Source organism: Buteo buteo, chromosome 11, assembly GCF_964188355.1.
Source record: "Buteo buteo chromosome 11, bButBut1.hap1.1, whole genome shotgun sequence".
Taxonomy (NCBI): domain Eukaryota; kingdom Metazoa; phylum Chordata; class Aves; order Accipitriformes; family Accipitridae; genus Buteo; species Buteo buteo.
Window position 1 is genome coordinate 1,213,198 of NC_134181.1, and position 14,187 is coordinate 1,227,384.

At 38.6% G+C, this 14,187-nt stretch overlaps 1 protein-coding gene across 9 annotated transcripts in view; it reads right to left on the reverse strand.

Annotated features, from left to right (window-relative positions):
- NFAT5 (nuclear factor of activated T cells 5) overlaps window positions 1-14,187 on the reverse strand; it is a 77,506-nt gene that overhangs the window by 26,036 nt on the left and 37,283 nt on the right. For 4 of the 9 annotated variants that reach the window (XM_075039740.1, XM_075039742.1, XM_075039741.1 and 1 more), the window contains 3 exons: window positions 10,588-10,649; window positions 9,569-10,127; window positions 4,367-4,559 (listed from right to left, as the gene is read on the reverse strand). In XM_075039740.1, the coding sequence (XP_074895841.1) occupies window positions 4,367-4,559; window positions 9,569-10,098 (723 nt within the window). In that variant the 5' untranslated portion in view covers window positions 10,099-10,127; window positions 10,588-10,649. Of the gene's footprint in view, window positions 1-4,366; window positions 4,560-7,301; window positions 7,450-9,568; window positions 10,128-10,587; window positions 10,650-12,399; window positions 13,267-13,293; window positions 13,333-14,187 lie in introns of those variants that run through there. The other 5 variants (XM_075039744.1, XM_075039745.1, XM_075039746.1 and 2 more) reach the window with 5 other exon arrangements.

Consider the following 14,187-nt stretch of genomic DNA (forward strand, 5'->3'; position numbering starts at 1 on the left):
TTTTAAACCAGCTTGAATCCTATCTATCTTCACACAGAATTATCCCAACTTCAACTTTCAAGTCCCCTATGACCCCTTACTCTCACCCCAACCATAACTACTTCCCCATCTCTTCCCAGGATCCTCCTTCCTCACCAGCATCTACACCCACCAGTCAGCTGAGAAAGAGAATGTTTGCTGTGGCTGATTCCAAAATTTATGAGAATTTGTTGGTCAGTATGTGCATGCCGATCAATCAATTAGCATGCTATGTTTCTAGCATCCCATCTTCACACCAGCCGCAGGGCTTGCAACCTTTGTGAAACCAGATAAAAACTGTCTAACACTTACAAAACCCCTGGATGAGTCAGAACAGGATGAGGGGGAAAGCAAAGGGAGGAATGGTCTGAATGATTGTATGGTCCAACCACACACACCTAGTTTTCCTTCAGACACCAAAATAAAAATAAAAAATGGCAAGTTGGCATCTCCTACTTAAAGTTTATGAACAGAGTTAGGACTCACTGAAACACTTAATAAATAAAAGGTCAGACATACATTTCACATAATGATTTAGCAGTCCTCCTGCAATCCAGTGTGCAAGCCATAATTATCCCAGAACACATTAGTGAAAAATGCATTCATTTTTCTAACATCGACATCCCAGCATGAAAGGGTTTGTGTCCTTTTAATACTTTTTTTATTAGCAGAAACCCACTGTGGTGCTACGTACTAAAAATACTCTGATGTAAAAGTAGTCCTAAAATTAACCTCAATGTTGTATTACAAAGTAACCTCTGTTATTCTTTTTAGGTAACAGAAGAAAAATACTCCAAGTAAAAAGAAACAGTAGATTGCTGCCAAATTCCCAGGCCAGAGATGGAAATTCTTTGCCACAGCATCCTAGGAGGAGATAAAATGAGTATTTTTAATGTTTACATTAAGCCACAATTGTTGCTAGAGGATTTCTGGGTGGCAATGTTAGGTTTCATCCTAGGCCTGGAAGCCCAGTCAATGCTTGCAGAATACTTGTTCCATGTTTATTAGTAAGGAGATGCAAATGAGAGCAGAATCCCTGACACACTTAGAAAATTTACTTCTGCAGTTCTTGCCAAATTTGAAAAAAGAAAAGGAAAAAAAAAAATCAGCAAATACTGATAAAATCATAGTACACTTCTCATGTCAAAAAGGAGCAATTAGCTTACAGTTCTGACTGTCATGGATGGGCAAAGCCAAAAGATTTCTGGAGGTAGCCTACTACAGGCTCCCATGTATGAACCATAGGCTAACAGCTATAGTTCATATCAAAGAGTTCAAAAGCCAAGAGAGCACGAATAAACAAGAGACCATGAAAAGAGCCAACGAGAGGACTTAATTTCACCAGGTGGTCAAAAGGAAGTGGGGCGTAAAGGGTACTCTGATATTCTACTATTGAATCTCTTTTACACAGAAAGCTGAACGAACGGTCTTGTGTCATGTCACCAAGGTCTCCTTGGCTAGAAACAGCATCACCACAGCTAAAGAGAGTTGCTTTTCTTCCTCAGTGTTCGTGTTAGAAGAAGATATGAAAGATGTGCAAGAGCATCATCTCATCATCTGGATGGTAACTGTTCCAGCTTTGCAATACTGTTAGTAAGAAAACATGAAAATCTGCTAGTGATCGCTGGAATACCTCTGCTGACACTTCGCATTCAGGATAATCTTTCTTTTGCCAGACAAGTCACTTGACTAAGGTTTGTTTATACAATTTTAATGTTGCATATTGATTGTAGGCTCTCTAGTTCTAAGTCGTCAAGTAAAATGGTGTTCTTTAATGGGCCACAGAACTTGCTTCTCCTCCTCAGTCTGCTTAAGAGTGATGCATCTGAATGGTTGCCTGTCACAGATGCTGCTGGAAAAGAGCAAGCACCAGATCTCTACCGGACTAGCAACATTTTTACACTCTTCTTCCCCATCTTTAAAACACCCCCCAAAAACCCCAAACAGAATAAAAAGCCCTCTTGTCCTTTACATATTTTTTCCACTAGCTCAGATTCCCTGAAGATCCACTGGCTCGCTTTGTCTGTCCAACCCAGGCAGGCTTTTATATACAGTGTATGAACTAGTCTGCCTACTGGTAAAGCAAGCTCGAGCTTCCAGGAATTCAGTAACATGAGACTCTTTGAAACAGAATTTTCACTGATGGGTGCTAAAGGGTAACTGAGAAAGAAATTAAAAGGAAATTCAGATGAACAAAGGCCCATTAAGAAAATTCACATAAATGAGCACTAAATCACCATAGCAACAGGACTATATGAATGGATTCTTTTCTTATGAAACTTTACTGGATTTCTACATTACTCAGGAGGACTGAGTGAAGTGTTGGAGATGTTTCTAACATTACTGAACAGGACTTTAAAGATAAGTATGCTTCTGTACTCTGTCAGCAGTAGTCAGCACAAATTTTAAGGGCTGTATCATAAACAAACATGTCTTTGTGGACCTGGTAAATTAGTTTGGATTGAGCACTGCCTTGCTGATTTCTCAAAGTGGCATAACTAAGGAAAAGTATGAAAGGAAATGCCTTTTATCTTTCTTGTTTGTATATTAACAAATATAGTTGCCTGCTCGCTCAACCTGCTGGCCACACTCCTCCCAATATAACAAGGATAGCATTTGCCTTGGCTCCAATGAGCGTGCAATGCTGGATTGTATTCAATTCAGTGTCCACTCTCACATTCATACTGTGGTCGCTGCAACTTTTGTGATGCTATTTGATATCAGTTCTTCTGTTTGTCTTCTGTGTAAGTACAACATTACTCCTGGTAAGCCTCTCTACCGTTTGCATTAGGAAACCTTCACAAGCAGTCATAAAGTTCATCAATTGCTTCCTCCAGGCTATATAGCCATCCCTGCAAGATGGACAAATGGCTGAAACCTTTCACGATGAGAGGTCTGTGAGCAGGAGACTCCTGTTAGTTACCTATAGAAAGCGCCATCTATTATCTTCTCAGTCATGCAGTCTGTAACAGATACCAACACATTATCCCTGAACTTCCTCCCTCCTCTGACCTCAACGGGCCAGTCTCCAATTTCATGCTGGATGTCTGTGCAGTCAGGGAGCTCCTTATGATACATGATGTCCTCTTTCCTTTCTACACAGCTGCTGCACATCCACAACTGCATTCCAGCCATGTACGCTACCTCAAGTCTCTGTGATTCCAGTCAAGTCACAACCCTGTGACTACACAAGGGAAGAAACAAGACCTGTAAATTCAGACTCTGGGCATCCGTGTGTAGTCACTGGAGAACAGCCTCTGAATGTTTTCCCTTTTGAGCAGGAATGTGAAAGACCTCTTTGTAGCCACCTTCTTCATGTTCCTCCTCCATTTGTAGCTCCTCCTTCCCTTCTGTACTTTGGTCCCCATTCTCTGACAAACTTACAGTAAAGCCCTCCTCACCAAGCTGGCAACAATTTTTCCTCTCTTTGAGCAAGGTTAATTACATCAGTCATCCTTTTCTCCCCTCCAAATGAAGCAAGACGAACAAAGAAGCTAAATGCTTGCTGGAGACACCAGCTATGCAACCAGACCCTGGATTCCTGACTGCATCTGCTCCATCCAGATCTTTCCCCTTGATGAGAAGATTGAGGACACCATTCAGTCCTGTGTGCCACTCATCCCTGCCTCAGAGCAAGTGACCATCAACACCTAAACTTTAAGGCATCAAAGTCTATACAGGAAACAGTCTGCATCTGTTAAGTGTGCATACAACTGCTTCCTCTTTTCTTCCCCCCCTTCTCCAGTTCTACTAATCCACATGAACTTCACTACTGCTAACCATACTGCGCAGGACAACCCATAAAGTACACCTCAGTTAGATCTTTATGACTCTACTTGAAAGACAGACACTGGATATGTGGATTCAGATACTTATTTAAAAAAAACAAAAAACAAAAAAACAAACCAAAAAGCCAAAAAAAACACCACTTTGAATTTATTTTTTTAAATGAAACTGAGTTTTATGTCCTTACCAGTAAGGCATCATGATGTCCCACTGTTATCAGCAATCACTTACAGCATTTCACTATCCTAGTTTTGTATGTTTCAAGTGTCTATCTATTTTCACAGTTTGTATAATTGTAGTCTAACAGGACATGCATTACAGATTATACATCATTGCCTTGGCATAAAGCTTCCTTCCTCCTGTAACTCTGTGATGCAAATAAGACTTCCTGTTACCTGCAAGAAGAGATACAGTACAGTCTCCACAGCAAAGAGACTGCAAAGTCTCTCCCCTTCCCTCTAAAAATAGAGATTCTAAGCCTATTTGAACCGAACCAGTTCCCATTCTACTAAAGTATCCCTTGGAAAAGAGTCCCCGTAACACCTAACACTAAACAGCCTACCTTTACAGTTGGAAAGCCTTGCTGTGTACGGTCTTTCACCGAGCCTCGGCTGCCTTCAGTCAGATAACGAGCCCTGTGCTGGGTTTCTGGCTGTACCACTATCTTCAGTTCCTTCCCCTCACTCTTAGTCGGATACTGACCACACAACATTGGGGTCTTCTTCCCTCCAGCTCCTTTCTGGTTCTCTGATGCTCTGGGAAGTCAAAGCAGACCATTAAAAAGATATTATAAGCAGCTCCCCAACAAAAACAAACTAAATCACAGAAAAGCTAAAAAGATAAAGAGTATATATTAATGGATAGAAGATTCAGAGTTGAGAGCAAACTTTGGAATTCTCTTTATGACAGAGAAGGAAACCTGCAGGATGAAGAGGAACGGTGCTTCCCTGCCTCCTTCATCCACTGAAATAGGAACTGCTTTTCAGAGAGTAAACATAAAGGAAGGGAAAAGCAATTAGCATTAAACTATGTTAACAAACAGAAGAAGGCTCATAACCTGCTCTTTCATAGTCTGTGATACAGCCTGATATTATCTGAATAAGCTGTTTCGCTTCTGTAACAAATATACATATGTACACACACACACTGAATGGATTTAAGGTTAAATGATGCTTCTTTAAATAGGAAAACAGCCTCATGCCTGTCTCCACCTGAACTTGCATAGCCATGCAAACTCAAATACTAATTTCTGTCAAAACAGATTGATAAATTTATGTTAAAACCAAATTAGTTATTGTAAAAAGCTCTGACATAATTGCACCAATTTTAAATCTGCAGTGTATGAAAAAAGATTGTTTCTTTCCAGGTGCGTACCTTAAGATGTACTGTATCTTGTGTTCAGTTCCATAATTAAAACCGAAATGAAGAAGCCCTCCAAAGTATAACATCACGTGATGCATTTTGTGATCACTTTAAAGCACAATGGAAAATAACTCTTCATCTTACACAGAGCAGGTTTGTATCTTGAACCTGAATGGAAGTCTAATAAACTCATTTAACACTAGCAAATGTAAACATGCCCTGGCAAATGGTACAGGCAGAAAAAGGGCTTAATGAATTTGTGCAAATATGGTATTCTTTGTTACTACCAAGAAGTAGTTTCTAACAGCTAATGACTCTGAAGAAAGCAGTTTAAAATAACAAGTGTGAATTGCTGAAAAAACAAATCCTGTTTCAGTGTGCAACACACGGAGGTAATTTACCCAGGATTTTTTCTTCTCAGGGAGAAGTGTGCAAGAAATGCTTTTTCTTCAAAACCGTTTACTGAGAGCTTTGCCACTGCATGTGTTTTTCACTGACCTGAAGGCTGAGGTAGCCCGTAGGGCTCTCTTTCCAATTACTAGGTGATTTATACTAACAAACATTATCAGGACCTTTCCTAAAACTCCTACTGTGCAATGAATAAATAGCACAAGGCCACACAGTACGCAAATACTTCCAAGTCACCTCCTAGCCCCTGCACAGCCTGGCCCAGCACTGTTCCTACAGAAGGGCCTTCTCCTGCCCCATGGAAGGTCAGGCACTTTGCCCCGATTCCACCACATCTCATACCCCAGGAAGTCCTATTCGTCATGCTCTTATTTCTACTACGCCTTCCAAAACCTTTTCATACCTGTAACAAAGGGTTAAAATACTGCTGAGCCCTTACGAGGTCTCTGCTTTGTATGAATTTCATTCATGTTTTTCTGTACGTGAAGGTTACCCACTTCACCATGGACTGCCCAGTGAGCCTCCCGCTCATCCAGCTGAGCCCAGGACGGACGCCCAGCGCGTGTCCCTGAGCAGCCCTGCCCTGCACGCTTGTTTTCAACCCAGTAACAGCAGAGAGGCAGGATCTACATAAAAAACTAGTATAAAAAAACCTGCAAGAGTATCATCTTTCTGCCAAGGAGTCCCGATTACTCTGCAACAGTCTAGTCAAACATACTGTTTAAAAAAATGAAAACACTATGGAAAAACATACCTTCTTTTAGGAAAATAAAAGGGACAAAATTCTTCCTCAATGTAGCATATACAAAACCTGTGATACACTAATTAAACTGTAATTAACATCACTATGCTCTTCACTCCTGTACAAGTTAAGCAAAAACGCTAATCAAACTCAAGCTCATTAGATAATCACTTTCTCTATTCTTCCTGTCAGGACATTACTCCAATGGACTAGTAATTAAAAGGAATACTTTCAGGGAGTATCTTCTCCTTTTCTCACTCAGAATTTTAAATCCCATAGCTACTACCTCTTAGCTTCCCACAGGGACCATGAGAAGGAACGCTGGGCAACCTCAGCTACTGCAACCACTGCCAAACTACTCCCAACACTGTCCCCGGGACCCGTGCTTTCTGCACCTCAGTTAGGCACTGGAACGTCATGGGAGAATGCTCCATGCAAAGACACCACATGGGACACTTCATCTGACCTCGTCACACTTGGAAGTTCCAGCTCTGCAAATTAATATGGGAGACTGAGATATTATTGGATTTTGAAGGGAAGCATTAGAGGCAGCCATCAAAATGAAATTTTCTTTTAACACACAAAATGCGAAGTTTTAGCAGTATGATGTTAACACTTTGGCCTCTCCAACGCAGCTCTGTTTTCCTGAGAATACTTTACTCTTAAAACTCAAGGTACCTTGATTGTCAACATACTAGTATTTTATATATTGTCATATTTATGCGAAGAGGTGCTGCCTAACCATTATTCTGAAAGCCTTCCCTCTAGAAACCTCAAGTAATCATTACTTTCAATCAGATTAGCTGAACTTGAAAGCAATTGTAAAGCCTTCACCAGAACTTCAGTGGCCTTTATTCTCAATTATGAGGATATATCATTCACACTTCCTTTTAATTTACTTTATTTACAATACTAATATTCATGCACATACAAAGAGTGAAATATTTCAAACACACACACACATTTATTTATTTATTAGCTTAACTGTTACCAGACAACGTCTCCTCAAAGCTAGCACTTCTTTTTTAGAAAAGAAATGTAAGTGGCAAAACCCACGATTCTATTAAAACAGATTTCCGGAGTTAAGGTTTGCCCGGTCCTGCACTGCCATCAGGGCTGTTCCCAGTGAAGACCTGAAAGTGGAAGTGAGACCAAGGATGTTGGAAATCTGAGAGTCTTTGCCCTAAATCATCATCAAGTCATCCATTTCTAAAAAGGCTTTCAAAAGTTCCAACAGTTTCCATAGGAATATATTCTTTTCCTTCTCAGCTTTTGAAGTCAACTGACTAGAAGCCTCTTTTAGGGCAAACGCTATTTCCACTTTACAATTTAGCAAGGGTGCTTTCCTTGCTCTTTTCTTAAAGCCAAAAGCAAATGAACTCCCTTGGCTGAACTCCATCAGGCCGGAAAGTTTTTTTTCAAAAAAAGTCACTACGGTGACCTAGATTTGTAACACTAAATCTCCATATTCTAACTGCAAAACTAAGTTTTCTAATATCTTGGCCATTTCTTACCCCTGAGCTTTTATTTAGAAGGACAATTCTGTTTTATAAGAGTTTTTCTACAGTTCAATCTAGTCTGTATATGACACACTAGGAAAAAAACTATGCTTCTCTCTACCCCTGAGTTCACAGAGTATTGCTGACAGTACCAATGAAGATTCACTGGTTAGTCCCTAATATTTTAGGGAATGTTATAGTCTTATGATGTTTCAGATTGAGAATGTACCTACTGTTCCAGAGTTTAATAAAACTCCCCTTTCTGTCCAGAGATCACATATACAGTCATACAGTTCTTGCCTTTCGATAAAGTTTCTTCCCTTTGTAAGGGAAAGCCTGACCTCCTTTGTGCTCAGTGGAGGCAGTTTCCTAGTTCCAAGCAGCTGCTTTACATATGCTAATTTGCTTCTTTGGCTCTGCCATGTACTAATGTTCTACTTTATTATCAATTTCAGCTGGTGAAAACAAAAGATGCTGGACAACTGCGGTCGTTGTAAGGAAATACTAGAAGACCCAGAGGTCCAAGGAGACAGGAGGGGTCGGCAGAGCCAACACTCCTGGTACCAGCCCGCTCCACTTTTCCCGGTGCGGTGCCCACGCCAGCAGGAAGCAGCAGCACACTCTGGAGAGTTTCTCAGAATCACTTTCTCACAGTGAAATTTTAAGTATGGAACTGCAATGACCCTGGGAATACAGACTCCAGGCTCTTTCCCTTTGGAATATGAGAAGTTCATAATCTTTCCCATCAGTCAAATTTTAATATTCACCATTACTGTGATGAACATTAGAACGTACTGCAAGCACATACATAAAAGTAAAAACAAACAAAATCCACTCCCCCCTCCCCCCAAAAAACCACAATAAAAAAGCCAAATCTATCCACTTGACCATCTTAAAAGTACTAAAGAAGCTACAAGTTAAAAAATAAATTAAAAAAAGTATCCACATACTATTGTAAACTGATGGACTTTTTCCTCTTTAAGCAACTACTGAAATGCATTTAGTGAACAGTGTGAAGTGGGAGAGATGAGAGACCACCACCCAGGCGTGCCCATGTACAGACACACGCATGCACACAACCCAGAAGCACAGAGAGAAACAGGATTAGAGATTTATTTCTGAAAAAATCAAATACAGAAGTGAATTCACAAGGAAAAACAAAATCTGGTTCACCATGTCATCTTAACATTGTATAAAAAAGTAAAGCATGTGTTAATTTAAATGATGAGAAATCCTAACAAGCCATTAACTTCTACTCCCATCACTCTCTCTATTTATCAAATAGAGAAAGAGACAAACAGAAGCAGGTAAAGTGTACAGACTGAAATCCTCACATAAAATCCTGCAAAAACCATTAAGATTTAGGGTGCGTCCAGTCCACTTCTGCCTTTCTTTTTAAATACAGTAACATCTTCATTGCCATTTTATAAATGGAATTGTGCAATCTTTTAGGAATTTCACTTAAACAAGAATACAGGTGAGCTCATCAGTGCTGCATCCAATTGTTTCAGGAAAGTTTATATTTATCTTCTAAATAAAGATTAACAAGTCTAATGAGAACTTATCATGGGCTAGGACACAAAAGGGAACAGTAGAGAAGGGATTTATGTGAGAACCTGAGTAGAACACTTGACGGGGCACGGGGGGAGTTTTATTAGTTTGGTTTTACATATGGTGATAGAACTTTAAAAAAACCAAAAAAACAAAACAAAACAAAAAAAAAAAAGAAAACAAAAATCAAACAGATACCAACCCATTTCCTGCTTTTGAGTTGCCTTTGCTGTCCGTGCTGAGCTGAGAAAGGACATAGTGAGGCGCTTTGGCACTGTCGGCATCAAATATATCCATGTTGGACTCTTCACAATCTCGACGTTTGATCCCTGGCCTCTGCTTTGGATTTCGTTTGCGTGATTTACGTGGCACCTCAGTGTTATCATTGTAGGAACTGGTACTCATGTTACTGAAGTTGGAGGGTGAATCCTCCATCCACATACTGCAGCTCTGTTCTGACTCCAATCCACAGCCCTCATCCTGGCAGGACATCCGACTGTTGTCCAGCAAGTCCTCAGGTGGTGGCGAGATGTACAGGACTGTGTGTCTCTTCGGCGTTGACTGCTGCTGCTGGACTGTGTTACTGGTTAACTGCTTTTCACTTACCCCTCGGGTACTTACCCCCACGGCTGAGGAGCAGCTCTCCACTTGCATAGCCTTGCTGTCGGTGACTGAGGTAGAGTAAATGGTAGGACTGGAAGAGGTGGTAAAGGAGCTGCAAGCACCGCCCATGGAGGAAGAGGAAGGAGCTGAAGAAGCATCTGCGGTGTATAATTCAGAAGTAAATACAAGATACACGGTTCTGTGTGTGCTGGCTATAGCAGTCCCATTGAAATAAAGTGATTTATGAACCGATTTATTTCCCCCAACAAATATTTGGAATTTGGTAAGTTTTAGAATGTAAATGCTTAAAGCAATACAGCCTAACCAATACAGTACTTTGGAAATGTCCAAATAAGACTTAATATGATCCACTGTAATCAACTTTTTTAAAACTTAATGTTAATTCATAAAAATGGCTGCAAGTAAACATAGCTTTCATTGCCTCAGCTGGACTAATTATTTGTGTAGAAGCCATTTCATCTAAAATAATGGAAGCCCCAATGCAAAATGCTTATAATCCATATTCGATGCCAATTAAACCATTTATTGTTGGAAATTTTTATTTTTGAAAAAGACGGGACTGTGCTTAGCCACAAAATATTAAAATAAGTTTCTAACCTATGAAGCAGAGAACTACAGGTCATTTTTAATGCAGACACTCCCTGCTTCAGAGGCAAATCCTGGAATAAAAATATGAGAAAATAAATGAGAAAAAGAGCTGCTGATTATTCCATCATAAATGAGAAATAAAATATAAAATCAACTGAGTTGGTAGGCAAAATGGAACTGGTATCAGTCACTATGACATAGCTGTTTATTTTCAAGGTTCAAAACAGGGATGAAATACCTGTATTGGTGACATGCTGATATAAGGAGACATGAAATTTCTGTAATTTGACTCTTTCAGTCAATGAGACTGATTTCTCTCAGACTTTATTAGCCGAGTCCCTTATGCATACAGGGACAGCTTGGGACAGGTATCTGAAAAATTCACATTAAGCAGGATATTTTAAACAATGTGATTGTGACTTCTCCGGAGGTGACACAGATCAATCTGTTTTAGAAACATAAGAGGACAGCAAAACGCTTCAAACAAAACCCTGAAGATTTCTGGAGAACACCACAATCATTTCCACTAAGGAATTATGGACAAATCAGCTGAAAACATAGGCTAAAACATTTCACAGGAAGCAGTATGGACAAACATAGGTATTTATTTATTTAAATTAGCTGTAGCTCACTGAGGAATAACTAACTGAATTTTATATTCAGATTTAAGCTTCCTAGGGGGGAGATTTCCTGTATTTCTGCACTGCTGACCGCAGCTTGGACAATATACCAGAACCACAAAAATAATCTAATTTGAGAAACAAATTGTACATACATACATACGTAATTTTACAGTATGTTTGTTCAGCTAGTTACTGGTGTCATAGAGGTAATACCTATTATTAAGAGGAGCATGATGTTTTCCTTTTTGTTGTTTGGAATTTTTTTTAAATCCAAAATATATTAGTCTCTCAAGTCTAAAAGGTTTAGAGATAGTTGAACTGTTTTATCCAGTTTAAGCTATTTAAAAGTAACAGAATAAAGTATGTTCAGCATGACAATACATTTAACTAAAGCAAAACTTAGCAAACCTTCCTATAAATCAGCCTGCTTGTAATTATCGGGGGTATCAATGACTGATGATGAATTTTTAAACCGTTACTGTTTCTTACAGCTTTTCTGTGCTAAATGAATTTAAAAGTAAACATACACTACTTCAGATTGTAAAATTTAGTGGTCATTACACTTTATCGATAGACTATTCTGCTTTTATCTTCGTCGGAAGTCCCTTCCCCGAACCTCCCAGTAAATCAGGAACAGATGAATGATACCAGTTCCATTTCCCAGTTTGTTCTTTGGCAAATATAGTGGCTGAAATTGGAGAATTCAGTCACTTTGAACTGCATTCCAATTTAAAGGCAAATTTATCCTTTCTACATCATGCATTAATGCAATGCTTTTTTCAAAAACACTTATAGGATTGGCAAGAACCATTAAATCTAGGTATTAATTTCAGTGACAATATTTAGGAGCTGATTTGCAGCCACTTTGAGTTGAGAAAGATAGTTGCTATTTGGGATGAATACTATGGTTTGTTAAAATAGAATTAGTTTCCATTCATCATTTATACACTCAAACAAAGAAATATGCAGCATGCATACAGCATATATGCTGCATGCAAGTATTTGCAAACAGAATACATGGAGCACACAGCAGTAATGCTGCAGAACTGGAGTACTGAACAGCAATATTTCCCCCATTTAAAATGAATTCTTCTTTTAATGGATGAAACTGAGTATCATGCATAGTACAACGCAGTGTATGCACGTCTCTTGTTTGCCTGTGCGTGACAAAGACTTTGACAAATAAATAATTACGTACATTGAACCAGGTAGCAGGGCTCTAGAACTGGAAGACTTCTCCTCCAATAGATTAATACCAAAGATTTATCTTTTTTGCAGCAAGTTCTGGGAATGTTTTAGAAAGGTCTTTTAAAAGACCTAGAAGAAAAACTTAAAGTGACAATCCATACACAGGTCTGCATTAGAACAGATATGCCAAACACTGATCGTATCCTGCTTATCAAATGGTTCAATGCATACCCTGTCCAGAAATGCAACAATTGTACTTTTCCCTCACTTTCCTAGGAAAAAATAAATAAATAATTCACTAAACAGAATACTTTTCAGTATAAAGCTAAAAGAGCTGCTAATGGTATCATTATTTTAGGTTGCGGCATTCTGCAATATTTAAGTTGCTATCATTATTGCTATCCAAAACAATTTCTCCTCCAGTTTCTTTTCCTAGAAGTTAAAAAGCATGTATGTGTATGAACATGTGCATATGTTTTTCTTTTATACATTTAAAAAGGAAAGAAACACTGTCCATTATAAATTGGCTATACTTGCCTCCATTTACCAGAGACATCCCTGTGTAACAGTAAGTTTAGATTATCAAAACAATATCAAGCTAAATAGTAATGGTAAGAAAACCTTTCTCTTTAGCCTTACATATTCCCAAATGAATGCCATTACCATCCATAAACATGCAAGTGTTTTAGAGCATGTACAGGCCAGCATCTTCTCCATTATAATAGTTAAAAATATGTAAGAAAGTGTGACAAATATTGCAGCCAATGAAATCAACTGGCTATATTAGAACAATCAAATGCACAAATTTAAAATCTATTTTAGGGGGATAAATTAGTAATTGCTTTAGTAACATTTTAAGTTATGCAAATACTAAGAAACATAGTAAAAATTTATGTTTTCTCACAGAGTCTGCAGGCCTTTAGCCAACTCTTCTTCCATTGAACTAATAAACAAACAAGTAGGGTCAATCAAATAAGAATTCACAAAGTTACTATAACGAATAAACCACTGTATGTTTCACATGGCTCCCATTTTGTTTTATCAATTTATTCTAAAGCTTGTGACAACACATGCGTATCTGATACCCAAAGGAGATCTCTTGGTTGAATATGCTGCATTTTGAAATAATAAGTTTATTCTAAAGTTTCAGGAACTCAAACTTGACTGGTATTGCTTTAAAAGGTGAGAGCATTTTGCATTTCCTGGGTTTGAAGAATGAAGTTTTCCCCAACATGCAGATAATAAACAAAATATAACCAGTGGACATTCAGTGGGAGGGGTGTACCTGGTTGCTGGTCTGTCAAGTTAGAGTGGAAACATACACACACCTTTCCCAGTTTAAGCATTTTTTTTTATTTGAGGTTACTTTCTTTAGACACATATTAATGGGAATTGTTACAGGTGGCTCTTTCATTTGCAATTTAACAGTGCTTGCAGTGACAAATATATAGTTTAAATAAGTATGCACATTTTGAAATATAAGACTGAATATATTTTAACACAGCCTCAAAATAAAAATTGCTTTCAGAGCAACAACACTGAATAGAAGCCAAATGCATATTATGGCAAGTATGCAGCCACAGTATTATAAATGAAACGTGCACCAGCATCACAAGGTGGGGTTTTTTTTTTTTCCTTTTTCTTAATTAAAAAAAATGAAAGAGAAAAGAAAACTATTTCTGCATTAGAGCAACTTTGATCACTGTTGAAACTAAACCTCCTGAATCTATTCATTGCCATCACTGCGACATGTAAGGTAGTTGAAATAAGTTAATTCAGAATTTGTTGCCTGTCCTAC